Source organism: Adiantum capillus-veneris, chromosome 25 (genome assembly GCF_014529385.1).
Source record: "Adiantum capillus-veneris isolate H3 chromosome 25, ASM1452938v2, whole genome shotgun sequence".
Lineage (NCBI taxonomy): Eukaryota > Viridiplantae > Streptophyta > Polypodiopsida > Polypodiales > Pteridaceae > Adiantum > Adiantum capillus-veneris.
This window is the reverse complement of record NC_140955.1, coordinates 37,828,903-37,854,970: the sequence shown is the minus strand read 5'-3', so window position 1 is coordinate 37,854,970 and position 26,068 is coordinate 37,828,903. Positions and strand designations below refer to the sequence as shown.

Genomic DNA, 26,068 nt, shown 5'->3' with positions numbered 1-26,068 from the left:
TGAGCAGGTTTTTGGTGTCGCAGAAGATTGGTCTACGGGGCTTAGCACTCGCTATTCGGGGAGATGAGCTTGTGGACGCTGAGTTTGCTGACGACTCAGCCTTGGCCAGGAGGCCAACCTTCACAGTTGTGAGCAGGCTCTAGAGACCTTCTGTTGTGCATCTGGCACACTGGTCAACTGGAGAAAGACAGTGGCTTTCTCGGTTGGTAGTGCTCCTGTACCCGGTTGGATGCCAGGCGAGGGTTTCAGGTGGATTCTCCCAGGCACTGCAGTTCGGTACTAGGGCTGTCAAGTTGGTTTGGACTTGTCTCCCGAGCAGCAGATTGCTCCCCTCCTCCTGTCTATCAGGAGGAAGTTGTTACATTGGAGCTCCGCGCGACTTTCTTTGGCTGACAGAGTTGTAGTGGCCAACCAAGTGTTGTTGGCTACTATGTGGTACATCACTTCTTGCTGGATCTTCTCGAGTTCTTGTATCAGCCAGGTAGAGAGGCTGATCAGGAACCTCCTTTGGTCAGGGCGTGACACTCAGACAGCCCGGGCCTTAGTGGCTTGGTAGGTCATCACTCTTCCTTGTTCACAGGGAGGGCTTGGGATCATAGACCCAGCACAGCAGAGCAAAGCCCTTCTTGGGAAGTTCATCGTCCGAGGACTTCTTCCAGGTGAGGAGCTCTGGAAGGAGTTCTTGCTACAGCGGGTTCGTGCTAGGGTGCCTCAAGCAAGAGGCCCCTGGCAACCTTCGACCAGATGGATCTTCACAGAGATGCGCAGAGTTGGTTTGAGCAGGAGACTGGAGGACCGCTTCGTTGCGGGTTTGCTTCGATCTTGGGAGCACTTGCGGCGAGGCCTGGAGCAATGGTAGCCTACTTGCACGGAGGAGCATAGTTACCCGGAACGCGGAACGGGAACGGCAAGGGGATCCCCGCGGAACGGGGGAACGGCTAGGGGTCCAGAATGGGAACGGCGCTGAACGGGAGGTATAAAAAACACCCAAATAGTGCATTTTTTAGCTCCTTGTGTTGAAATACAAGGAGTATTAGAGTCCTTCGACTCTAATACTCACAAAAAACTCATTTTGAAGACCATTCAACCTTACTATGACTAGATGATGAGAGAATGAGAGAGAGAGAGAGAGAGAGAGAGAGAGAGAGAGAGAGAGTGAGGGAGAGGGAGAGAGAGCTTAAGAGCGTGAGATGGAGAGACTCCAGAGAGTGAGAGGGAGAGGGAGAGATTTGAGAGAGTGGGAGGGAGAGGAAGAGAGCTTGAAGGCTTGAAGCCTTCAGCCTTGAGAGAGTGAGTCTTGAGAGTGTGAGAGGGAGAGAGCTTGAGCCTTGAGGATTAGCTTGTGGAGAGAAAGGGGGAGGGGGGTGCATTTCATGAGTCCTTGAGGCCTTGCACACTTCAAAAAGAAGCCAAAACACTACCTCAATTTTTTCAATTTTTGCCAAATTTGTTTGTAGCCGTTGGCCGTTTCGGAACGTTCCGGAACTGTTCCGGAATAGCCGTTCCGGTTTGCATTGACCACCTGGAACGTCCAGACGTTCCGGGACGTTCCGGAACGTTCGAGAAGGGAGCTGCCTCCCGGAACGCCGGAACGGGGACTAGGGGGCGTTCCCCGGTAACTCTGCCGAGGAGCGCCTAAGACAACCCCTTGTTTGGAACCCCACGGTTAGCACTGAGACAGGCCCCTTGGTTGGTAGTCGGCCTCATGTTTCCTGGGGTTCCATGGCAGCGGGTCCAGCAAGCTCTTTAGGTGACTAGTCGGTTAAAGTTTTCAGGCTTGTCAGAGGAGCTGCGGGGCTTTCAGCTACAGGGCATGAGAGGGGTGCAGAGCATGTGTGAGGACATCTCCGAGGCAATACCAACTGAGTGGCTCACATCTCTCGAGTCAGCAGCGCCCAGATGGATGAGAGCCTTCACGCGACTGGAGGTTCTCATCTCAGTTCGGGCTTGCTCAGAGACTATTCCCTCCCTGTTTTTCGAGTTTCATGGTGAGGGACGCTTACAGCGAGTTGCAGTAGAGGCCGTGCAGGTGGCAGAGTGCTGTTTTCAGAGGATCCGAGTGGTGGGCATGTGTGGGAGGACTTGTGTCATCGATCCTGACCCAGCTGCTCTTGGGTTGGTCATTGGAGACTGTGGACTTGGGAGTGTTGTCCACTGGCACGAGTACAGTGGGATCCTAAAGAGTGGCTTTGGAGGGACCCTTTCTCTTCTGCAGACCACCCAGGTGTCCCTTTCTTTCAATACACTATTCGACTGGGACGTCACATACTGGCAACACACAGAGAGGCTCGCCCTGCCAGCACCTCATTGGCAGGAGGAGGGTCTCACAACTGAGTTCTTGGCAGCTTTTTGGGAGAGGTTGTGGGACACCAGACAGCCGAGGCGAGTCACTTTGTTTCAATGGCTGGTCGCACATAGAGCTACAGCAGTTGGGAGCTGGCTTGTGCATAGTGGTCTCTCGGCCGCATGCGCAGCTTGTGACTATCTTGTGGAGAGTCAGTGTCACTGTCTTTGGAATTGTCCCTTGGCACAGCAGGTGTGGCTTCGTGTTCTTCCGCTGATGCCCGCTCTCTCCACGGCTCGGCAGTACACTTGAGGGGCAGCTGCTTGGTCCACTCTCACGGGCCCGGCGCTTCAGTTTGAGCTATCTTCTACCAGCAAGATGATAGTGATGCGGGGGGGGCGACCTACACTCCAGCCTGCCACAGAGCTTACTCCACAGGAGTGGTGCAATGAGAAAGAGGAGTGCTGGGAGCTCATCAGTGGCCTGACACTCTAGTTCATTTGGAAGGCCCGTTGCATCGGCATCTTTGAGGCTCGCCCTGTACCACTAGCAGAGACTGTTCGCGATCTTTGGTTAGAGCTGATCCACGCTCTCAGAGGACAGCTCAAGAGACTTCAGGGCAGCTCCGACCGCATGAGGGAGGGCAGAGAGGCCTTCCTTCGACTTTGGCGTCCTGGGCCTTTTTTCACCATGGTCCAGGGTGTACTCAGATGGCACTACCATCCACCTGTGTGGCTTTTCCCTCCTCCCATTTCTTGATTTAGCTTCATTGTACATATGCTGTTTTTTAATTGGGAGAGTCTCCCCATCATGGTTGTTGTAGCCCTCTCTCGTAGAGGTGGTTGTAGTCCTATGGGCAATTTCATTAACTAATAGAAGGATCTTCTTCTCGGAAAAAAAAATGAGTCAACCTCCCCTAGTAGCTAACAAAACAGTAGGTAGTGCCAAGAGCCAACCTACCTCTCCTCTCAGATATTGATGGTGCCTTCATGGAGGCAGTAGAGGACTTGCTGAAGCTCAAGATACCAGAGCAAGCACTGATCAAAAGAGAGAAGCCTACAGCAGAGACTATCTTGAAAAACACCTTTCAGCAAGTGTCATTGTACGACATGCTTCGACTTGATGCAAATTTTCGAAGTGACACCCTTTCCATCATTCAATCTCTGTACCCTGGTGCAAGGTCTAGTGGCAGGCACCTGCCAGTGCAGCCCTTAGAGTCCTACATGATTTCATTTCCCGTTGCTCCGCTCACTGATTACAGGAGTCCTCATCTCACCGCATCTATTCTAGGGCGCGACTTCTCCGATGTCATAGTGGATGGTGGGTCGGGTATCAACTTGATGCCCGAATTCACTATGTTGGCATTGGGTCTCTAGCCTACAAGGCCCGCTCCCTTTACAGTGACTTTGGCAGACCAGAGAACTGTCTACCTTGTGGGAATAGTAGACAAGGTCCCTCTGCAGGTACAAGACTTCACATTCAACCTAGATTTTGTTGTAGTTCGCCTCCCTCAAATAGAGGGTGGATTTCCATTACTGATTGGGAGACCATGGCTCCGACACACAAAGGCATTATATGATTGGGGAACTGATTCAATGTGGATACATAGCCCAAGCTATCCAATGAAACCTATTCGCCTTGAAGGGGGAATGGATCCGGTAGTGAATCATAGTTCTCTATCAATGGAGTCAACTCCCCAACTGAACTAGTCTACTACACCGGATGGACCAGAAGAAGACCTGCTGGAGTGGTTGGAGGCTACCCACTCTATGTCTTGCTATGTGGTCTCCATTCAAGCCTTGCCAGAGGATACACCATCTTCCAATGTTGCTACAGTGGCTGAGCCCAGTGCACCGACTCCATTGCTCCCAGAGGTTGATAGCTCAGCTAGCCCCTCAGTAGAAGCCTTTGGACCTGGTGAGTCTATCAAAGACCATAGAAGGGGTAAGAAATCTCCTTTACAAGAGTTCACCCACGCCACACCCTCAGCCTCACCTATATCTAATACCCTACCCAGTCCAAGCTATCCTATGTACCAGATGAACTTCCCTTCGATGAGCTTCCACTGGGATGGTTACAAGAAGAGTATGCCGATTTCAATATCGATCAGTCGCCAACTCATGATGTTCGGAAGCTCACAAAGGCGGCAAGGTCTTCTCTTCCTAATGCATCCTCGCCAACTACACCGCCTGACCCCGTCAAAGAAGTCAATCTAGGCGACCTTGACAACCATCAGCCTATCTTGTTAGTCACTTGGTTATGGGATCACCCCGTGCTACTCGACCAAGTAATCTCTTTCGTGCACTCTTTCAAGGATGTGTTTGCCTGGTCTTACCAGGATTTGGAAGGGATCCCAGCAGAGTTAGGAGTCCACACAATTCCTTTGGTTGAGGGGGCTAAGCCGGTCAGAGGACGGGCTTACAAGCTCAACCCCAAGTATGCAGAAGCAGTCAAAGTCAAGTTAGAAAAAATGCAAGAAGCAAGTATTATTGTGCCAATGGAGCACTCAGAAAGGTTGTCCCCTATGGTTATCGCTCCCAAGAAGAAGTCCAACAAAATTCGAGTTTGGGTCGACTACCGGGCTCTAAATAAGGTGACAATCCTGGATGGATTTCCGACCCCTTTCACTGAGAGATTCCTCGAAGATATCGCTGGGCATGTACTGTACAGTTTCATGGACGGGTTCAACAGCTACAATCAGTTAGGAATACATCTTGACGACCAGGTAAAGACAGCTTTTGTCACTCCATAGGGAATTTTTATCTACAAAAGGATGTCCTTTGGGCTGAAAAACGCTCCTCCTTCATTCAATCGTATTGTCTACATCATATTTTGTTCTCTGCTCAACGACAATCGCAGAATCTTCATGGATGATTTTTCCACCTTCTCTGGCACCCAATGTTCCACCCCGGTGGAAAACTTGGAGGAGCACTTGGCTCAACTCTCTGCAGTCTTCTCGAAGTGTCGCGAGGTGCACCTTAAGCTCAATCCAAACAAGTGCCACTTTTTGGTAACTCAAGGTACGCTTTTAGGTCATGTCGTGTCTGTTGAAGGTTTAGTCCCTAACCCTAAGAAAATAGTGGCCATTTTAAGATTGCCCCCCCCACTTAATCCCAAAGGTGTTCAAAGATTTGTAGGCCATACAGGCTATCATCAGAGGTTCATTCGCATGTATGCAGAGGTTGCCCAACCCTTGACTCGCCTGACTAGTGCTGCCGTACCCTTTCAGTGGTCCACAGCTGAATCCCAAGCTTTTGCTATCTCAAAAAGCACCTAACGGAGGCACCTATTTTAGTTGCTCCTGATTGGTCCACTCCTTTTCATGTCCATACTGATGCTGGTCAGCGTGGTCTTGACTCAGCCTAGCAAGGAGTTCGACCTAGATCGCCCAGTCCACTATGCCAGTCGCCTACTCAAAAAAGCGACTAAGCGCAACTACAGCACCACAGAAAGGGAAGGTTTGGCTATGGTGTATTCTTTACAAAAGTTTCGTCATTACTTGTTAGGGGTTCACTTCACTATCATCATGGATTATCATGCGCTGCGGTATCTTCTGAATAAACCCCAAGTTGCAGGAAGATTCTGGAGGTGGCTACTGATATTCTAGGAATTTGATTTCGATGTGGTTCTCGGTCCAAGCAAGCAACACGTCATGGCCTACCACCTCTCTCGCATACACACGGGTAAGCCAGATACCGGGGTTGATGATGACTTTCCGGATAGTCATCTCTTTAAGGTCGACACGACCCCGGAATGGTATGGAGATGTGTTACATCTGCTCTCTACTGGCCTATATCCTGAGAATGCTTCTCCCTTGCAAAAAAGAAGACTCTTGCTGAAGTCTAAACCTTTCTCTCTGATTGGCGGACAGCTCTATAAATCTGGGCCAGATGGTGTGCTGCGCAGGTGCGTCTCCCCTCATGAAGTGGACCACATTCTGGAAGATGCACACAGTTGTCCTCCTACAGGTGGCCATTACCCTTGTCACATCACGACGCAAAAAATCTTTCAGACACAGGCTTATGGTGGCCCTATCTATTCAGAGATGCTATTGCTCATGTCAAGATTTGTGATGTCTGTCAACGATGTGCGCCCAAGCCTAGCAAGCAATCCAACCGCCCTCTGCAGGTATCTATGGCGTGGTTGGTTGCCCTTTGAGCGCTGGGGCTTGGACTTTGTTGGTCCAATTGCTCCACCTACTCAACGCGGCAATCGTAAGTATCTCCCTGTAGCAATGGATTATGCAACCAAGTGGGCCGAGGTAGTGGCTACCATCGACTGTACAGCAGCCACTGTCGCAAAATTTTTGTATGAAAACATTTTTTGCAGGTTTGGGTGCCCTCTGGAAATCACAAGTGATAGAGGTAGTCATTTCATCAACGACTTGATCTCCACACTCCTCATGAACTACAAGATTTTTCATTGCAAATCTTGCTCTTACTATCCCAGAGAAAATGGGCAAGCCGAGAGCACTAACAAAGTGCTAATCGCACTTCTCAAGAAAGCTTATCACCTGCATCCAACTTCTTGAGCTCAAAGCTATCCTCGGCACAGTCTGGGCTTATCGCACCTCCTTCAAAGCAACCACTAACCACAACCCATTCCAGCGAGCTTTCGGTTTAGAAGCACTTGCACCATACGAATTCAACTCAGGCTCAGCAAGAGTGGGAAGCGTTTACGTAACAGCGGGTATTGCTTCAACAAACCCCTCGTCTCTCGAAGTTAGAAGAAAGCAAGATGTTAGCTTCACATGCTCTGCAAGCCGAGCAACTTCGTCGCAAAGCGTGGCATGATCGCCATCTAAGAAAGCCGAAAATAACGCAAGGGACACTAGTGCTACTCTATCAAGCTAAGTATCTGAAAAAAGCTAAGAAGTTGGTCCAAGGGCCATTCATGGTACAAGAGATTTTGCCACAGGGAGCTGTCCAGTTAGTCACTCTAGAAGATGTTTCCTTGCCGCTGGTAAATGGATCCAGAATCAAGTGCTATCACTTGCCCTGACTCTTTAGAAATCTGGTGATGGTATCCCTCCCACCAACAACCATATGACTATCCCCTCCTCAGCTCTCTCTAGCTTTCCATTTTTCCCTCTTCTTAAGTCTTCCTCATGTCAGTTCTCATCTCAATTGTAATCAGTGTTAGCTCTAAAATTCTCCTACTTTTACTACGTGCGTCCATTTTGCTCTTATCTCATTGATATAATTTGGTTTTTGGAGTCCTACTATGATCGAGCTTGTTCGTTTTAATTATTTGAATTCACTCATAGATTGGATTGTCATCCTCTTGTTTCTGTCTCTATGTCTCTATCTATATCTCTATGTATCTCTATCTTTGTGTCTCTTTGTCTCTACTGCCTCTCTGTCCTTGTGGATTTGTTAAAAGGAAATCTCGTCTCTACTGTCTCTACTGCCTCTCTGTCCTTGTGGATTTGTTCAACGTCCGAGGTTCAACTCTCGTCGGATAGATCTTTGATTTTTCTTGGTATTGTTCCTAGGACGTTAAAACCTACTCTACCCTAACCCTAGCCCCCCTATCCTATCTGCTCGCCCTACCTGCTGCACTCGCCCCCCCAACCAACCCTCGCCCCTAATCCCTCCCCCTCGCCCCCCCACCCACCCCTCGCCCTTAGTCCCTACCCCTCACCACCCCTCGCCCCTGCCCGCCCCTATTTACCCCTCACCCCCCTATCTACCTCTGGCCCCCTAACCCCTCGTCCCCTATCTACCTCTGGCCCCCTAACCCCTCGTCCCCTATACCCAGCCCTCACCCCTCCCCCTTACCCTCGTCTCTATTCACCCGCTTCTACCCACCTTCACCTCTCCCCTCTCGCCCTATCCAACCATCACCCCTCGACCAAACCTTAATACACTGACGTACTCGGGGGAAAGTAGCAAATAGCAATGTAAAGATATCTGTCTGTTTTTGCTCTCAATCTCACCCACATGTACCTAGATTGCTCATCCCTGCGAGCTATATGTATCAATGGCTGCAACTCCTTCCTGAATAACATTGCCACTCCTCCTGAGCCCCGCCCTCTGTGCTCTGATCGTGTCTCCTGTCTACAGGCAGTCTCCCATCTGTATCCACTAATGTGAGGCATAGACTACCCAAGGGCCTGATGTGTCTCAGAGTAGAAGATGATGTCTCTTCCACTAAAACTTTCCTCAAAAGCACCCACATCAAGACGCATAGATCCATTACAATTCCAGGTAGCAACTTTGAGCGTGGTCCCATAGGTCTCACACCGTCATGTGAAGTGTGGCTCCAATATCACCACTCTTCCATCTCGGTAAAAAGCAATCTTACCTTTTTCCCTTGCCGCTCTAATATCTGGCATTACCTCCTGCATATGAGCGATCTCTGAGAGGGTAAGATCATCCCCGAGAAAGATGTCCGTTTTCTTAAGAGTTGGTCTCTTCTTCAAAAAGTCCTTCGCTTCCATGGAGGAAAAACGAAGGATGAGTGCCCTTTCTTTCGAGGTTTCCCCCTTGCTCCCATTTTTCTTGTTGCCCACTCTCCAAGCTCTTGAGTGCATCGGCTCATGAACCCCCTTAAAAGGATGAGTTCTTTTACCTCTTCGTCCATATTATCTTTGTCTTTAAGGCCGCAAATTCTCACATGTAGAGAGCGCACACGCCTTCTTTGCTCCTCTTCTAGTCTCAAGTTAATTATGGTGGGTGTGGACGTTGTTGTTACCTTGCTTTTCCCTTTCTTGGCAACCTCAATCCATTTCTCGGCGTCATCTGCCTTCTATTGAGTCTTTCTAATAATGTCCACCCAAGAGGTTGTCATTTCTTTGTGCTGCTCTTCCCCCTCTTTGATGGCTCGCACTTGCTCTTTGATCGTGTTGAGCTGTTCTATTACTGAAGGTTGCAATTCTCCTCCTCCAAGTGTATTTCGTGATCGTGCCTCAACGAGCTCTCTCTTGAGTGACGCAATCTCTTCGCCTTAGGCCGTCACACGATCTCCCAATGTAGTTATCTTGCTTTCTTGGGCCAACACGCGTTCGTCGAGCATTTTTATTGTGCCCAATAAGTTGCGGTTGATCTTGTTAATGGTTTCGGTCATTTCTTTTTTGAACTACATCCTCTAAGTGGTCGAGCTTATCATTTTGTTTCCTCGTGCTTGGTCGCCATAAAAAACGAGAGGGAGATTTGCGACGGTAGTAGGAGACCACACTACACGCACCACATTATGTATTAAATGTTCTCCCACTTTAAGCATACATGGCATACATTTGCACTTCCTACAATTTCTGCAAGTCAAGACAAGGTCCCGCTTTCTGCAACTGCCAATGCTGCAATTTTCGAATTTTCGAATTTTCTGTAAATTCTGCTTGCAATTTCTGTTTTCCTGCAGGGCTGAAAAAAACCGTTTTCAAACTCTGTTTTCTCAAAAACCTGCACTGGGGGGGAAGGGGAGCGGAAATTGTTGGGCAGTGGGGGGGCGCGCTGTGGGTTGCGCATTGCCTGCAAATTATTCGATGGGAGGGGGCTGCAGGTTACGCGCGAGTGGAGAGAGGCGTTCAATAATACATGTCAAGCTAAAACATAGACCTGGTAGTAGTGCTCAACACTAGTCCATTGTACAGCTTCTCCTTGTAAATTTCCAATATCAATGTCATGAGGTGAAAATTTGGAAAAGGCACCCATGGCATCCCATGCTTTGTAAAAGTAGGCTTTTCCTCAAATGATGCAGCCTCTGTGACGCTCAGTTACCCAATCCGTAAGGGACCTGGAGTCTTAGATCAGGAATGGGTTGCAAGTATCCAGTGATCAGCATATCTGGACCAATCTCCAGTAAGTGTGCAGAGAGAGAGAGAGAGAGAGAGAGAGAGAGAGAGAGAGAGAGAGAGAGACGCATCAATGTGTTCCCAACCAACCCTCTCAATGCCCCACCACACCGTTATTGATGTGGTATTTGCTTTAGATTGCCTAAATGGAATGTACTATTCATCTACTTTCTTCTTCCCTTGAGCAAACAAGAAAATCTGCCAAAGGCACAGCAGGCAAAGATTAACTTGACAATGGTGAGGTTTCAGAGTCACTTGACAATCGGACACTGAAATTCTCTCAGAGAGGCTGTATTGCCAGACTGATTGGATGCTTTCACTGAATTTCCAGGAAGCAGGTATTGATAAGGTCATTTTTGATGAGCAGAGGTGTTGTTGGCATTGTTTTCTCTATAGAAATCCATGCCTTTTCCCTTTTGGCATGCTCTCCTCTTGGTGAGAGGCTAATGATCTTGCCCCATGGTACGAAGATAATTACAAGGCTGGTTTTGAGCTAGGTGCAAGCTGTCCCATTATCAGTGAAAGTTAACCTTCCAAGGTTACCAGCACTGTTTAGAGCTCCCAATGTTCTTCAAAAGTTCTCCTCTTATCTTGGGAGACCCTTTGCTAGCTCTATTCATTTTGAGGCATCTGTTCCATCTCTTAGAGAATGCCAACCTATCAGAACCCACATATACAGTGCTCTCTCGTCTTTCTATACTACTTGAATGATAGGGTGCAAGTCCTCAAAAGTACATCATCCCCAAGCCTTTCTTACTCCCACCTGTTACGCTCAACTCTATGCAATGTATCATTAGGTGGTGCTGTTCTTTTTGTAGAAGTCTAAAGATAGTGTCTCTTCCCTTGATTGTATCTTTGAATATTCCAACATCCAATCCAAGAGCCCATGAAGATGTGCTTTGAAGAGAGAGTCCCATCGGTTTCATGGCAAGAAGCTAATTCTACTTTTTGTGCAGTGATGCAAGTCATATTTCATGACATCCATGCTCTTTAGAAAAACATCTCTTGTTATCCTTGTCATGTCGTCTTATGGCGACAGAGGCTACCAAACAAAGAAAAATATTCAATCACAAAATAATTTTAAAGCCAAACTAGCCTTTTGTTTCAGTGGATTAAATTTAAACAAGCTCTACTTTTGTGTTGTTAATGCTGACAGTGATGCAAGGCATACTTTTATGACACCAAATCTCTCAAGGAAAAATCTCATATTATCATTCTCAGGGTCCTTAAAGCACTTTAACTGAAGTCTCTTGCAGTCTCTGATAATTGCATCTTTGTGCTATTAAGGATTGTGAAATACGTGTTAGATTGCTACATATAAATATATATTGCACTCTACTTGAAGTCACTGAGTATGATAAGCTCTTTATAGATACGATGGACACGTTTTGGATCCTCTCGCAGGCCTGCAATTTACAACCGGTACATTTTACCAGCTGGCAGCGAATATCAAATCTCTAGCTCGAGAGCTTTGTGGAGGTCGCTGTGTGTTCTTCCTGGAAGGTGGTTACAATTTAAAGTCTCTCTCTGACTCTGTCTCTGAAACATTCCGTGCTTTTCTGGGCGAAAACAGCTTGGCATCGCAAGTGGACAATCCCGCTATTTTATATGATGAGCCTTCTCTTGTGGTGAGAAAGGCAATAGATCAAATTAAATCTATTCACTCTCTTTGACCCAGAGCATTGTATAAAACGACTTCGGCTTCTGCATTGCATCATTGTACAGCTTTGCCGTTCTAATTTTTCCTTGGCTGGGGTATAACTGTAAATTTTCTTGCCACGTGCCTCTTTTATTATGTACAAAGGTGGTTTTGTGCAGTGAATTGGGGTTGAATGTACATCAGGTCTTGTGGTTCTTAAGCAACCAATGCTTGTAGATCAAAACACCTCAAAAGAGCTTGGAGGTAGGGATAAAACACACAGCTCTTACAAGAATCCTGTTTTCTCATTTGGAACTTCCATAGGCAAGTCTTGTATGTTGTGTTAAAAAGCATAGAACTTTACATGTCTGACACTGACCATAGAAAAGCTTCTACTTGTTCAGCCTTCTTCTCCATTTTGTCTCTTGTATATGTCCCTCTCGTATCCAGAACTGCGATCAACACCTTTCCAAAAACTGACGCCCTGGCTTGATACCATGTCGATTTGGAGGGGGCACAATACCACGCTTCAACCAGCTGTGTGCTGGAATTTCTTGGGGAATTACAAATCCAGACTCGTTCATTTCATCTCTGGCCCCCAAATCAACTAGAACAGGTTCGGCTACTTTCTTCTTCACCAGGTGGGCCATGGTGTCCCCCCACCAGATTTGTTCTCTGAGCATTGCAATCATCTCTTGTCCTAGCGAACGGCTTTGCCGTTTCAGCTTCCAGCTAAGCACGTTGACACTCAGCTTCTCTTTTTTGTACCAAGGCTTTACCCCATTCCAACTGTTTGTCCTCCTCTTTGGGCTCTTCAGCCTGCTGCAACTTCAAAATTTCTTTCACTCCCATCAGTGTCTCTTTTACAAGTTCCCTTCCAGAATCATGACAACTTTTTCTTGGAGGTGATAAATCCCTTTTTTCCTTGGCGGCGACAAGTCTGTCTCTGTTCATAGAGATGAAAATCTGCTTTCCCATCCACACTACCATCAGTTATGGGACGCATCCTCAAAGCTTTCAAGCTATGCATCTGCTTGAATTCCACATCCTCAATTACCAAGGGGGCATCCTCTTTTTCAGTTTCTGATTCAGAATGGCCATATTTTACGTCTCTCTGCCAAACAGGGTTTGGATCAACAATAGTGAGTGCCTCCACTAGAATTTTGGACTTCTTTTCATTCTTGAAGTATGCCACATTAAGGAGGAAGAAAAAGGAGCATGTCATTTCTCAACATCTCCTACAATCTCAGCACTCAAAGACATGACGTTGCAAGAAGGATAGTGTGCACCACCTCAATGCCTCCTAGTTGGTGCTCATTCCTTCTCTTGTCTAGTTGATGGTGTGCTAGGCTTTTACTCTGGCTATACGGCTAACACATGCACCAGAGATGCACCAAGCAAAGGAGGACATGTTATAATTTTTCCTATTAGTTTTATATAGTTTTAGGTTTACATTTGTATATCCTATGGTTGTGAGCTTAATTTAATCATAATGCATAGAGGCTTGAAATCCATGCTATACGGCTAACACATGCACCAGAGATGCACCAAGCAAAGGAGGACATGTTATAATTTTTCCTATTAGTTTTATATAGTTTTAGGTTTACATTTGTATATCCTATGGTTGTGAGCTTAATTTTATCATAATGCATAGAGGCTTGAAATCCATGTTTTTTCTAGGAAGCTTGTTGTGTAGAGAGGCTTCAAGCCTCATTCTTGAGGGCTCATTTTTTAGTATCACTTTTGTGGGCATGTCTTAGTCTTGAGCTTAATGCTCATGCTTAAAAGGGTAGTGCTAATCTTTTCAAATTAGAGTAGGTTATGCTTTGTTAATCTAATCTCCATTTTGTTCATTGATTTTGCTTTCTCTACATTTCATTAATGTCATGAAATAGTTTTACACTCTCATTATTGAGATTTGACAGAGGTAATGACTTCTTGCTTGACTGACTCCTTTCTATTGTGAGTATTTCAATTAGTTGACATCTCTAATTTTTTTGATTGGTGTAGTGTGTGTGTGCAGTCTCAGTTATGTGATTAGAGATTGTATATTTAAGTGTGTAAAGGTTTTAAGACTCTGTTCGATGTCACTTGTGTGTGACATCATTAGAGTACTTTGATTGGTACATGATGAGAAGGGGCCAACTTCAATGCAATATGTGCTTTCATCAAATTACTTGTGTTGATGATTGTGCTCTTGCGACTCTCGAAGATTGGCAAGTCGGACTTTGATAGACTTGATGTGTGTAGGTTTTATTCGGTTAATGTTTAGAGTGTGGTTAGAGTTAGCAATTCATGGCTAATCTCTATTTATATCGATAAAGGATTCTCTTAAGGGAATCTCTTATTGTATGCACCCTATGAAACTTTCGCACTCAATGTTTTCAAGCCCTAGTCGGATTCTTGTGCCATCTTTGTCTGTTTTGAGTTGTGAATTTTACTTATGCTACAACTAACCCTAACATTTGTATAAATCTTAGAGGCATCACACAAAAGTGTGTGAAGAGTTTTATAAGATGCATACAATAAGAGAATTCTCTTAAGAATGCTTCATCAATGTATTTAGAAATAAGCCATGAATCTACAACTCCAATAACTAATCAAGCAACACCTACATACATCAAATTCACCAAAGTCCAACTTGTCAATCTTTTTAATGGCAAAAGCATAATCATCAGCATAAGCATTTATGACCAAAGTACACACTCATTGCATTGAAATTGACTTGTTCGATCAAGACATGCAAATTAAGGTAGTTTAATCATGTCCCACGAAAGTGAGATTGAACTCAAAGCCCTAACACATTCACACATTCAAGCATACAATTAATTACAAACTCTCATCACATAACCAAGAATGGACACATACCATTAAAGATGTCAACTAATTGAAATATTCACATTAGAAAGAAATTAGATCAAAGCAAGAAGTTCTTACCCCTTTCAAATTTAGAAGAATGAGATTGAAACTACTTTATGACATTAATGAAATGGCATTAAACTTAAGATTCGGCCACTTATAGAATGCCCACAGGAATAGGTTCTCAAGAATGTTTATTTGTTAGCTTATGACATTTTTATAAGCATGGATTTCAAGCCATTATGCATTACATTTGGATTAAGTGCTTAACCTATAATTTAATACAAATTGAAACTTCAAATGAGCTCAAACTTATACAATACACAAAAGAAATATTGTTGTCCACTATTTGTTTGATGCATGGTTGGTGTAGGGATTATTCGTTACTAACATTCTCGAACAAAATAAAACTTAGATTACAAAAGATTAACATTAGCCTTTTAAGTATGGATATCAAACTTAAGATTAGGACACTCATAGAATGACCACAGGATTAGGTTCTTAAGAATGTTTATCTCTTAGCTTATGGCACTTTTATAAGCATGGATTTCAAACCATTATGCATTACATTTGAATAATTCTTAAACCATAGTTTAACACAAATTGAAAATTTAAATGAGCTCAAAACGATACAGTATACAAAAGAAATATCGTTGTCCACTATTTGCTTGATGCATGGTTGGTGTAGGGATTATTCGTTACTAGCATTCTCTCTCTCTCTCTCTCTCTCTCTCTCTCTCTCTCTCTCTCTCAAGGTAGTCCACACAAGTGACATTGAACTTAAGGCCCTAAAAACTTCCCACATTCAAGCATACAATTAATTACAAACTCTAATCACATATTCAAGAGTACACACATACCACTAAGGATGTTGTCAAATAATTAAAATATTCAAACCAAGAAGTTCTTACCCTTTTCAAATTAAGAATAGTAAGAGTTAAACTACGTTATTGCATTACTGAAATGTAAAAGATATAAAATCAATAAACAAAATAAACCTTAGATTACAAAAAATAAACATTAGCTTTTTATGTATGGACATTAAACTTAAAGATTAGGACACTCATAGAATGACCACAGGAATAGGTTCTTAAGAATGTTTATCTCTTAGCTTATGGAATTTTTATAAGCATGGATTTCAATCCATTATGCATTACATTTAAATTAAGTCCTTAATCCATAGTTTTATACAAATTGAAACTTCAAATGAGCTCAAAACTATACAGTACACAAAAGAAATAGTTTTGTCCGCTATTTGCTCGATGCATGGTTGGTGTAAGGGTTATTAGTTACTAACATTCTTTCCCTATTAATGTAGTTTAATCATGTTCCACACGAGTGACATCGAATTCAAGGTCCTAAAACCTTCACACATTCAAGCATACAATTAATTAATCACATATCCAAGAGTGCACACATACAACTAAAGATGTTGTCAACTAATTCAAATATTCACATTAGAAAGAAATTAGATTGAAGCAAGAGGTTATTATCTCTTTCAAATTTAGAATAATTAGAGAAACTACTTTATGGCATTAACGAAATGTAAAAGAAAGACAACCAATGAACAAAACAAAACTCATATTACAAAAGATTAACATTAGCCTTTTAAGTATGGACATCAAACTCAAGATTAGGACACTCATAGGGTGGCCATAGGACTAGGTTCTCAAGAATGTTTATCTCTTAGCTTATGGCATTTTTATAAGCATGGATTTCAAACCATTATGCATTATATTTGAATTAAGTCCTTAACCCATAGTTTAATACCAATTGAAACTCAAATAAGCTTTAAACTATATAGTACACCTAAGAAATATTGTTGTCCATTATTTGCTTGATGCATGGTTGGTGTAGGGGTTATTCGTTCTAACATTCTCTCCCTCTTGAAGTAGTTTAATCATGTCCCACACAAGTGACATTGAACTCAAGGCCCTAAAACCTTCACACATTCAAGCATAATTACAAACTCTAATCACATATCCAAGAGTGCACACATACCACTAAAGATGTTGTCAACTAATTGAATTATTCACATTAGAAAGAAATTAGATCGGACCAAGAATTCCTTACCCCTTTTAAATTTAGAATAAAGCGAGTGAAACTACTTTATGGCATTATGAAATGTGAAACAAACAAAACCAATGAAAAAAACAAACTCAGATTACAAAAGATTGACATTAGCCTTTTAAGTAAGGACATCAAACTTACGATTAGGACACTCATAGAATGACCACAGGAATAGGTTCTCAAGAATGCTTATCTCTTAAACTATGGCTTTTTTATCAGCGTGGATTTCAAGCCATTATGCATTACATTCCAATTAAGTCCTTAACCCATAGTTTAATACAAATTGAAACTTCAAATGAGCTCAAAACTATACGGTACACAAAAGAAATATTGTTGTCAACTATTTGCTTGATGCATGGTTGGTGTAGGGGTTATTCTTTACTAATATTCTCTCCCTCTTAAGGTAGTCCACACAAGTGACATTCAACTCAAGGCCCTAAAACCTTCACACATTCAAGTATACAATTAATTACAACCCCTAATCACATAACCAAGAGTGCACACATACCACTAAAAATGTTCTCAACTAATTGAAATATTCACATTATAAAGAAATTAAATCGAAGCAAGAACTTCTTACCTCTTTCAAATTTAGAATAATGAGAGTGAAACTACTTTATGGCATTACAGAAATGTAAAAGAAACAAAACCAATGAGCAAAATAAAATTGGATTAATCAAACAAGATATACTCTAATTACAAAAGATTAACATTAGCCTTTTAAGTATGGGCATTAAACTTAAGATTGGGCTACTCAAACAATGACCATAGGAATAGGTTCTCAAGAATGCTTATCTCTTAGCTTATGGCATTTTTATAAGCGTGGATTTCAAACTACATTTGACTTAATTCCTCAACCCGTGTTTAATACAAATTGAAACTTTAAATGAGCTCAACACTATACAATACACAAAAATTTCATAAAATATAATATCTACCTTTACCAAATGATAATCTCATATTAAATTGGTCATTTAATAAGGAAAGATAAAAGGGAAACAAGAGTTAGGATATAGATATGTGCTTCTAGACCTATCTCAACAAGGGACCAAATGGAGAAATGGTTGCATCTCAATAGAGGTCCAAAAGGAGACAGTCTACCAAAGAGCAATGTGCAATAAGTGCTTCTAGATTTACCTCAGCAAGGGACCAAGAGGAGATATGGTTACATCTCAATAGGAGTCCAAAAGGAGGTAGTCTTTAAAAGAGAAAGTTGCATCCAATGGAGCTTAAAAGACCTTAAGGTTAGCTTCATTAAAGACCTCCAAAGGTTGGTGTTAAAAATTCCTTTGACCTTAGGCAAGCTAGAGCTGACCTTGAGGTGGGATTCCTACCCAAGCACGAGGTGTTTGTCATGCTTACTAACTAAAGTGCTTAAAGTGTTTGTGGAAACCTTTCTCAAGCTTGAGGTGCTTCTCATGCTTAAATGGCTGACTAAGGTACTTAAGGTTTTCAATTCAAATATGATCTCTCAAGAGGTGCTTCTAGTGCTTAAATGACTAAGATTCTTGAAGTACTCAATTCAAACATAAACTCTCAATAGTCATAAATGGTTTCCATGCTTAAATGACTAAGTGCTTGAAGTGTTCAATTCAAACATGATATTTTAAGAAGCATAAAAGACACATGTATAGATCCTCCCCATGTGGCCCTCATGATGTGCTTAAATCCTATTGGATAGGCTTTAAAAGGATCCAATAATAATTTAGATGCATAAAATTAAATAATTAAGCTCTTTTCCTCAAAGAGGGTTAAATAATACGAGAGAGAGAGAGAGAGAGAGAGAGAGAGAGAGAGAGAGAGAGACCGAGGATGAGAGGGGATATACTCTCCCACACACACACACACACACACACACACACATACTTTCATTGTGTGGAGTGCAAAGTGCAAGAGCCCACTATGATCTATTATCGGATTTGTTGAGCCCACTATGTGCGATATGGTGCACACCTCAGGAGCTTTGGTCTTGATAATGGGATCTTTTTAGACTTTCCTACGACTTCACCACTATTGAGCCATAAGAAGTTCAAAAGGAGCTATCCCTTGGCAATTCTGCTATGTTAGACCCACCCCGGTACTCTTTATAATTAACCAATTCGAGCCGTGGGTGTAGATACGTAAGTGCTTATTTTCAAAGGCTAAGATGAGTAGCAACTAAGGTTTTGAATTGCCAAAGGATACACTAAGTAAACACATAAGTATAATTAGCATGGCTGACAATAACCAAGGGAGTAGAATGAACATTGCTAACTTTGATTTTTCACATGAAGGTACTAATGATGATGCCCCCATGTTTATCAATTATCTTGTTACTAGGTTGCATCAAGCTATGGGCAACCCTACTTTGCAAGCCGAAGTTATCCAACAACTTTGTGCTTTTGTGATTTCCCTTCCTCTCCAAGAGAAGAGAGAGTTTAGGAGGCCTCTTGATGAAACTCCCAAAAGAAAACTCTCTCCCATAAAAGAGGAAAAATCCAAAGAAAGAGAAAAAAAAGAAGCAAATCCCTCAGTTTCTCTGAAGATGTGGCTCCACGAAGACGGCGGTCTAGACTGTCGCCAACTCCTCCCAAGAGAAAACGGTCAACCCATTGTCCTTCCCCTCGTCATCTCGAAAGGGAAGAGAGGAAACAAAGGAAGAAAAAGGCAAGAAAGAGGTCACCCTCTTTTTCTTCTTCTTCACCTTCCTCCTCTTTTGGCGAAAGCAATAGTTATTCTCCTACAGAATACAAGAGAAGAGGACATCGCAAAACTTACCCTCCATGCTGAAGGTCCCAAAAGCTCAAGAAATTCAAAGAGGGAGGAAAGAGTATCTATTTTCTTACCTATGATGGCACCTTTGGTGCCACCGACAAAGTATTGGCCTTCATCCAACAATTTGATGCGGCCTTTGGAGATGAGGCTTCACGAAGTCCTCCAAGCTACACCATGTAGCTATGCACTACTAGAAATTCTACTTGTCAATGGTGGGCTAGCCTTTGTGGGAACAATAAAGCCCCAAAGACATGGAAAACTCTACCAGTTTCCATAATCAAGTAATTCCTTGCAAGCGATGCCAAGGACAGTGCTCACCGAATGGCAAAGTTTGAAGCTACTCTTCAACAAGTCTATCCACAAATATGTAGACAAGTTTTGGGATTTACATCTCAAAGCTACAGTCTTTCAAAGGATAGACTTCGCCGAACAAAAGAAATAATTTTGTGCGGGATTACCTAAAGAAATGGCCGTGTATGTCAACTCACAACAGCCTAGCACTATCACCAAAACCATCCACCACACTATGGCTACTTCAACGATCAATTTCCAACAAGGGGCGAGAATAAATTTCAAGCCCATGGAAAACAAGGATGAAAACGAAGCTAAAGAGAAGAGCAATGCTCAAAACTCTTCCCAAGGCAACAACAACAAGGCCAAGGAGAAAGGAGATTACAAAGATAAAAATAAGCTCTCTCCCAAAGAATTAGAAGCCTTTCATAAAGACCATAAATGCTTTAAGTGTGGGGAGCAAGGACACGGTTATCGTTCTTGCCCCAAATGAAATGTACGCAATGACACTCCTAGAGCTTCCATGGTTGAAGCTCCAAAAGAGGATACTCATTGCAAAGGCTCATTCCTCTCCTATGATTGGAAAAAGGTAAGGTAACATGAGTCCTTTATCTTATTTGACCCTAGCTCTACTCACAACTTCATATCAACAGAGTTGGCCACCAAGGTGGGCATTCAATCTTTTGAGACGGGAGATGATATAACTACTGATGCAATTTTCAAGGGATAGCAAGCCTCTGTTACTCCCTTGATTGGGAAGTTGAGGCTTCATGTTCAAAGCTACGTCGACAAAGAAGATTTTCTCATCTCTCCTCTCCAACATGAGGATGTTATCCTAGGGACACCATGGTTCAACCGCATGGCTGCCAACATGAAGTTCCTTGAAAGGAGAATCTACTTCACCTACAAGGAAAAGAGCATGTACATAGATGCTAATGATTTGGGGAACACCATATCCCTGGTAAATATGCTTGCTTTTTGTAGGTCAATGAAAAGCTCTATTTTTTGCGTATATGATTTTTGTTAGAGAATCTGTAAATGATTCTAATATTTTCACAAGTAGCAATAAAGGAATCAAGAGGAATTGGAGATGTTTAATTTCCTAAATGGATTCCAAGATGTTCTCATTGATAACATCCCTAATGAGATACCTCCAAAACTAGGGGATGATGACCATACAATAGAGATTCTACTAGAAAGACCGAACCTAATAAACCTCCTTATTGAGTTTCACAAGCTCAACAAGAGCAGATCATGAGGCAAGTGCATGAATTGGTGGAAAAGGGGATGGTGAGGCCTAGCTCCTCTCCATTCGCTTCATCAGTACTTTTAGGGCAAAAGAATGATCACATGTGTGTCAACTATAGAGCACTAAATAGGATCACCATAAAAAAAGGGATTTCCCGTGCCGCGGGTAGAAGATCTATTTGATAAGCTACAAGTTTTGGACTGACAAATGCTCCAGCCGCATTTAAACTCACGATCGAGAAAAAAAATTCAGGCCACTCAAATTCTCTTGAGAAGTACAAGTGACACCTTTAGGTAATCTTTCAAGTTATGAGAGAGAATAAGCTTTTCATTAATTAAAAAAAAAAGTTAAATTTTTCTATAAGAGATTCAAAATTCATGTCACATTATCTCTCAAGATGGTATCCGTATGGATCCATCAAATTTGGAGATAATAAAAGCATGGCTTAATCCAAGGAATCTACATGAGCTAAGAAGCTTTATTGGTATGTGTGCATACTATAGATGCTTCATAGAAAAATTTTCTCAAAAATAGCACGACCATTACATGACTTAACAAAGAAGAACATTAAGTATTCATGGACTACTAAGGAGCAAAATGCTTTTGACAAGCTCAAAGAGAAGCTTACCTCTCAACCAGTCCTTATGCTTTAGGATCTCTCAAAGCCATTTGAAGTCCAATGTGATGCTTGTGGTGATTGCCTTGGAGAAGTCTTACTTCAAGAAGGATGCCATAGCATATGAGAGTCGAAGGCTCACTGTCGATGACGGGTCTTGGGCATATACAAAAAAGAGATTTTAGTCTTTCTACATGCCCTAGACACATGGAAGCACTATCTCTTGTGGGCACATGAAACTACTTTATTGCATTAACGAAATGTAAAAGAAACAAAACCAATGAACAAAATAAATCTTAGATTAATCAAACAAGATATGCTCTAATTACAAAAGATTAACATTAGCCTTTTAAGTATAGACGTTAAGCTTAAGATTGGGCCACTCATAGAATGACCAATGAAATAGGTTCTCAAGAATGCTTATCTTTTAGCTAATGGCATAATGGCATTTTTTTAAGCATGGATTTCAATCCATTATGCATTACATTCAAATTAAATCCTTAATCCATAGTTTAACACAAATTAAAACTTTAAATGAGCTCAAAACTATACAATACACAAAAGAAATATTATTGTCCACTATTTTCTTGATGCATGGTTGTTGTAGGGGTTTTTTGTAACTAACATTCTCTCCCTTTAAGGTAGTTCAATCGTGTTCCACACAAGTGACATTGAACTCAAGGCCCTAAAACCTTCACACATTCAAGCATACAATTAATTACAAACTCTAATCACATATCCAAGAGTGCACACATACCACTAAAGATGTTGTCAACTAATTGAAATATTCATATTAGAATGAAATTATATCAAAGCAAGAAGTTCGTATCCCTTTCAAATTAAGAATAATGAGAGTCAAACTACATTATGGTATTAATTACAAACTCTAATCACATATCCAAGAGTGCACACATACCACTAAAGATGTTGTCAACTAATTGAAATATTCATATTAGAATGAAATTATATCAAAGCAAGAAGTTCGTATCCCTTTCAAATTAAGAATAATGAGAGTCAAACTACATTATGGTATTAATAAAATTTAAAAGAAACACAACCAACGAACAAAATAAAACTTAGTTTACAAGAGATTAACATTAGCTTTTTAGGTATGGGACATTAAACTTAAGATTAGGATACTCATAGAATGGCCACAGGAATAGGTTCTCAAAAAAATTTATCTCTTAGCTTATAGCATTTCTATAAGCATGGATTTCAAACCATTCTGCATTACATTCAAATTAAGTCCTTAACCCATAGTTTAATACAAATTGAAACTTCAAATGAGCTCAAAACTATACGGTACACAAAAGAAATATCGTTGTCCACTATTTGCATGATGCATGGTTGGTGTAGGGGTTATTCCTTACTAACATTCTCTCCCTCTGAAGGTAGTCCACACAAGTGACATTCAACTCAAGGCCCTAAAACCTTCACACATTCAAGCATACAATTAATTACAACCCCTAATCACATAACCAAGAGTGCACACATACCACTAAAAATGTTCTCAACTAATTGAAATATTCACATTAGAAAGAAATTAAATCGAAGCAAGAACTTCTTACCCCTTTCAAATTTAGAATAATGAGAGTGAAACTACTTTATGGCATTAAAGAAATGTAAAAGAAACAAAACCAATGAGCAAAATAAAATTGGATTAATCAAACAAGATATACTCTAATTACAAAATATTAACATTAGCCTTTTAAGTATGGACATTAAACTTAAGATTGGGCTACTCGTACAATGACCACAGGAATAGGTTCTCAAGAATGCTTATCTCTTAGCTTATGGCATTTTTATAAGAGTGGATTTCAAATTACATTTGAATTAATTCCTCAACCCGTGTTTTAATACAAATTGAAAATTTAAATGAGCTCAACACTATACAGTACACAAAAAATTTCACAAAACATAATATCTAGCTTTACCAAATGATAATCTCATATTAAATTGATCATTTAATAAGGGAAGATAAAAAGGAAACAAGAGTTAGGATATAGATATGTGCTTCTAGACCTATCTCAACAAGGGACCAAATGGAGAAATGGTTGCATCTCAATAGGGGTCCAAAAGGAGACAGTCTACCAAAGAGCAATGTGCAATACGTGCTTCTAGATTTACCTAGGCAAGGGACCAAGAGGAGAGATGGTTATATCTGAATAGAGGTCCAAAAGAAGGTAGTCTTTCAAAGATAAACTTGCATCTAATGGAGCTTAAAAGACCTTAGGGTTAGCTTCATTAAATACCTCCAAAAGTTGGTGTTAAAAAGTCCTTTGACCTTCGGCAAGCTAGAGCTGACCTTGAGGTGGGAATCCTACCCAAGCCTGAGGTGCTTGTCACGCGTACTAACTAAAGTACTTAAAGTGTTTGTGGAAACCTTTCCCAAGCTTGAGGTGCTTCTCATGCTTAAATGACTAAGGTACTTGAAGTTTTCAATTCAAATATGATCTCTCAAGAGGTGCTTCTAGTGCTTAAATGACTAAGATTCTTGAAGTGCTCAATTCAAACATAAACTCTCAATAGGCATAAATGGTTTCCATGCTTAAATGACTAAGTACTTGAAGTGTTCAATTCAAACATGATATCTTAAGAAGTATAAAAGACACATGTCAAGATCCTCCCCATGTGGCCCTCATGATGTGCTTAAATCATATTGGATAGGCTTTAAAAGGATCCAATGATAATTTAGATGCATAAAGCTCTTTTTCTCAAAGAGAGTTAAATAATATGAGAGAGAGAGAGAGAGAGAGAGAGAGAGACACCAAGCATGAGAGGGGGTATACTCTCCCACACACACACCATACACATACTTTCATTGTGTGGAGTGCAAAGTGCAAGAGCTCCATCTTCTTCTCCAAGCTTGGTGAGAAGCTGAGAGCCTACACCAACAATCTTGGCTATGCAATGCAAATCCAACCAAGAGTTCAATACTTAACCTTGCCATCTTCTTCATCTTCATTACTATGCTATTATGCTATGCTAAGCTAGAAGAGTGATGATAAGTGAGGAACTATTTCTTTCTCCTATGAATGATTCTTCTTCCTCTTCCCTGTCCACATTCCCCGCTAGCTCTCTCCACCTTCAAAGGTGTTTGAGACCTTGGGATAGTTAAGGCTTTTTGCAAAGTTTATGTTATGCTCGTGATGCATGAAGCTTCCATCTTCATAGCATCACCAAGTCACAAGGAACACAAGATTGTATTGTACCAAGGAACACAAGTCACAAGGAACACAAGACTGTATTGTACCAAGTCTCTCTTGATGGGAGAATCTATAATACAAACGCCTTTTGGAGGGGGGACCGGCTCCAAGTAAATCCGGTCCTCAACTATTGTCATGTTCTCTAATACTCTCTCTCTTGCAAAATTATTGCTCATGCCAAGTTAATTAAGTACTATGTTCATGTTGCTACCATCAATTAAGTTCACCCTCTATGTTCTCAAAGTAACCTCACAAAAATGCTCACTCTAATTCTCTTAATTCTGCTATTCTCAAAGTTCATAGGTCATTCCCAATACAATGGTATCGAAGCGTTTAGTTTCTCTTTTCTTGCTTAAGAAGAGAGGTCCTTAAGTAGTCTTGGTTGATTTTGTTAATTATATTAGGGTAAGTGGGATTGGGATCTATTATCGGATTTGTTGAACCCACTACGTGGGATATGGTGCACACCTCGGGAGCTTTGGTCTTGATAATGGGATCTTTTTAGACTTTCCTATGACTTTACCACTATTCAGCCATAAGAAGTTCGAAAGGAGCTATCCCTTGGCAATTCTGCTATGTTCGACCCACCCCGGTACTCTCTATAATTAACCAATTCGATCCGTGGGTGTAGATACTTAAGGGCTTATTTTCAAAGGCTAAGATGAGTAGCAACTAAGGTTTTGAATTGCCAAAGGATACACTAAGTAAACACATAAGTATAATTAGCATGGCTGACAATAACCAAGGGAGTAGAATGAACATTGCTAACTTTGATTTTTCACATGAAGGTACTAATGATGATGCCCCCATGTTTATCAATTATCTTGTTACTAGGTTGCATCAAGCTATGGGCAACCCTACTTTGCAAGCCGAAGTTATCCAACAACTTTGTGCTTTTGTGATTTCCCTTCCTCTCCAAGAGAAGAGAGAGTTTAGGAGGCCTCTTGATGAAACTCCCAAAAGAAAACTCTCTCCCATAAAAGAGGAAAAATCCAAAGAAAGAGAAAAAAAAGAAGCAAATCCCTAAGTTTTTTTGAAGATGTGGCTCCACGAAGACGGTGGTCTAGACTGTCGCCAACTCCTCCCAAGAGAAAATGGTCAACCCCTAGTCCTTCCCCTCGTCATCTCGAAAGGGAAGAGGAGAAATAAAGGAAGAAAAAGTCAAGAAAGAGGTCACCCTCTTTTTCTTCTTCTTCACCTTCCTCCTCTTCCGACGAAAGCAATAGTTATTCTCCTAGAGAATACAAGAGGAGAGGACATCAGAAAACTTACCCTGCATGCTGAAGGTCCCAAAAGCTCAAGAAATTC

The 26,068-nt window shown here is 41.8% G+C and overlaps 1 protein-coding gene across 4 annotated transcripts in view; it reads left to right on the top strand.

Annotated features, from left to right (window-relative positions):
* The window catches only part of HDA14 (histone deacetylase 14), a 185,636-nt gene extending 173,743 nt beyond the window's left edge, over nt 1–11,893 (top strand). The window contains exon 9 of one of the 4 annotated variants that reach the window (XM_086500816.1): nt 11,481–11,893. In XM_086500816.1, coding sequence (XP_086356942.1) covers nt 11,481–11,749 — 269 coding nt within the window. In that variant the 3' untranslated portion in view covers nt 11,750–11,893. Of the gene's footprint in view, nt 1–11,448 lie in introns of all 4 variants that reach the window. The other 3 variants (XM_086500815.1, XM_086500817.1, XM_086500818.1) reach the window with 3 other exon arrangements.
* The last annotated feature ends 14,175 nt before the right edge of the window (nt 11,894–26,068 follow it).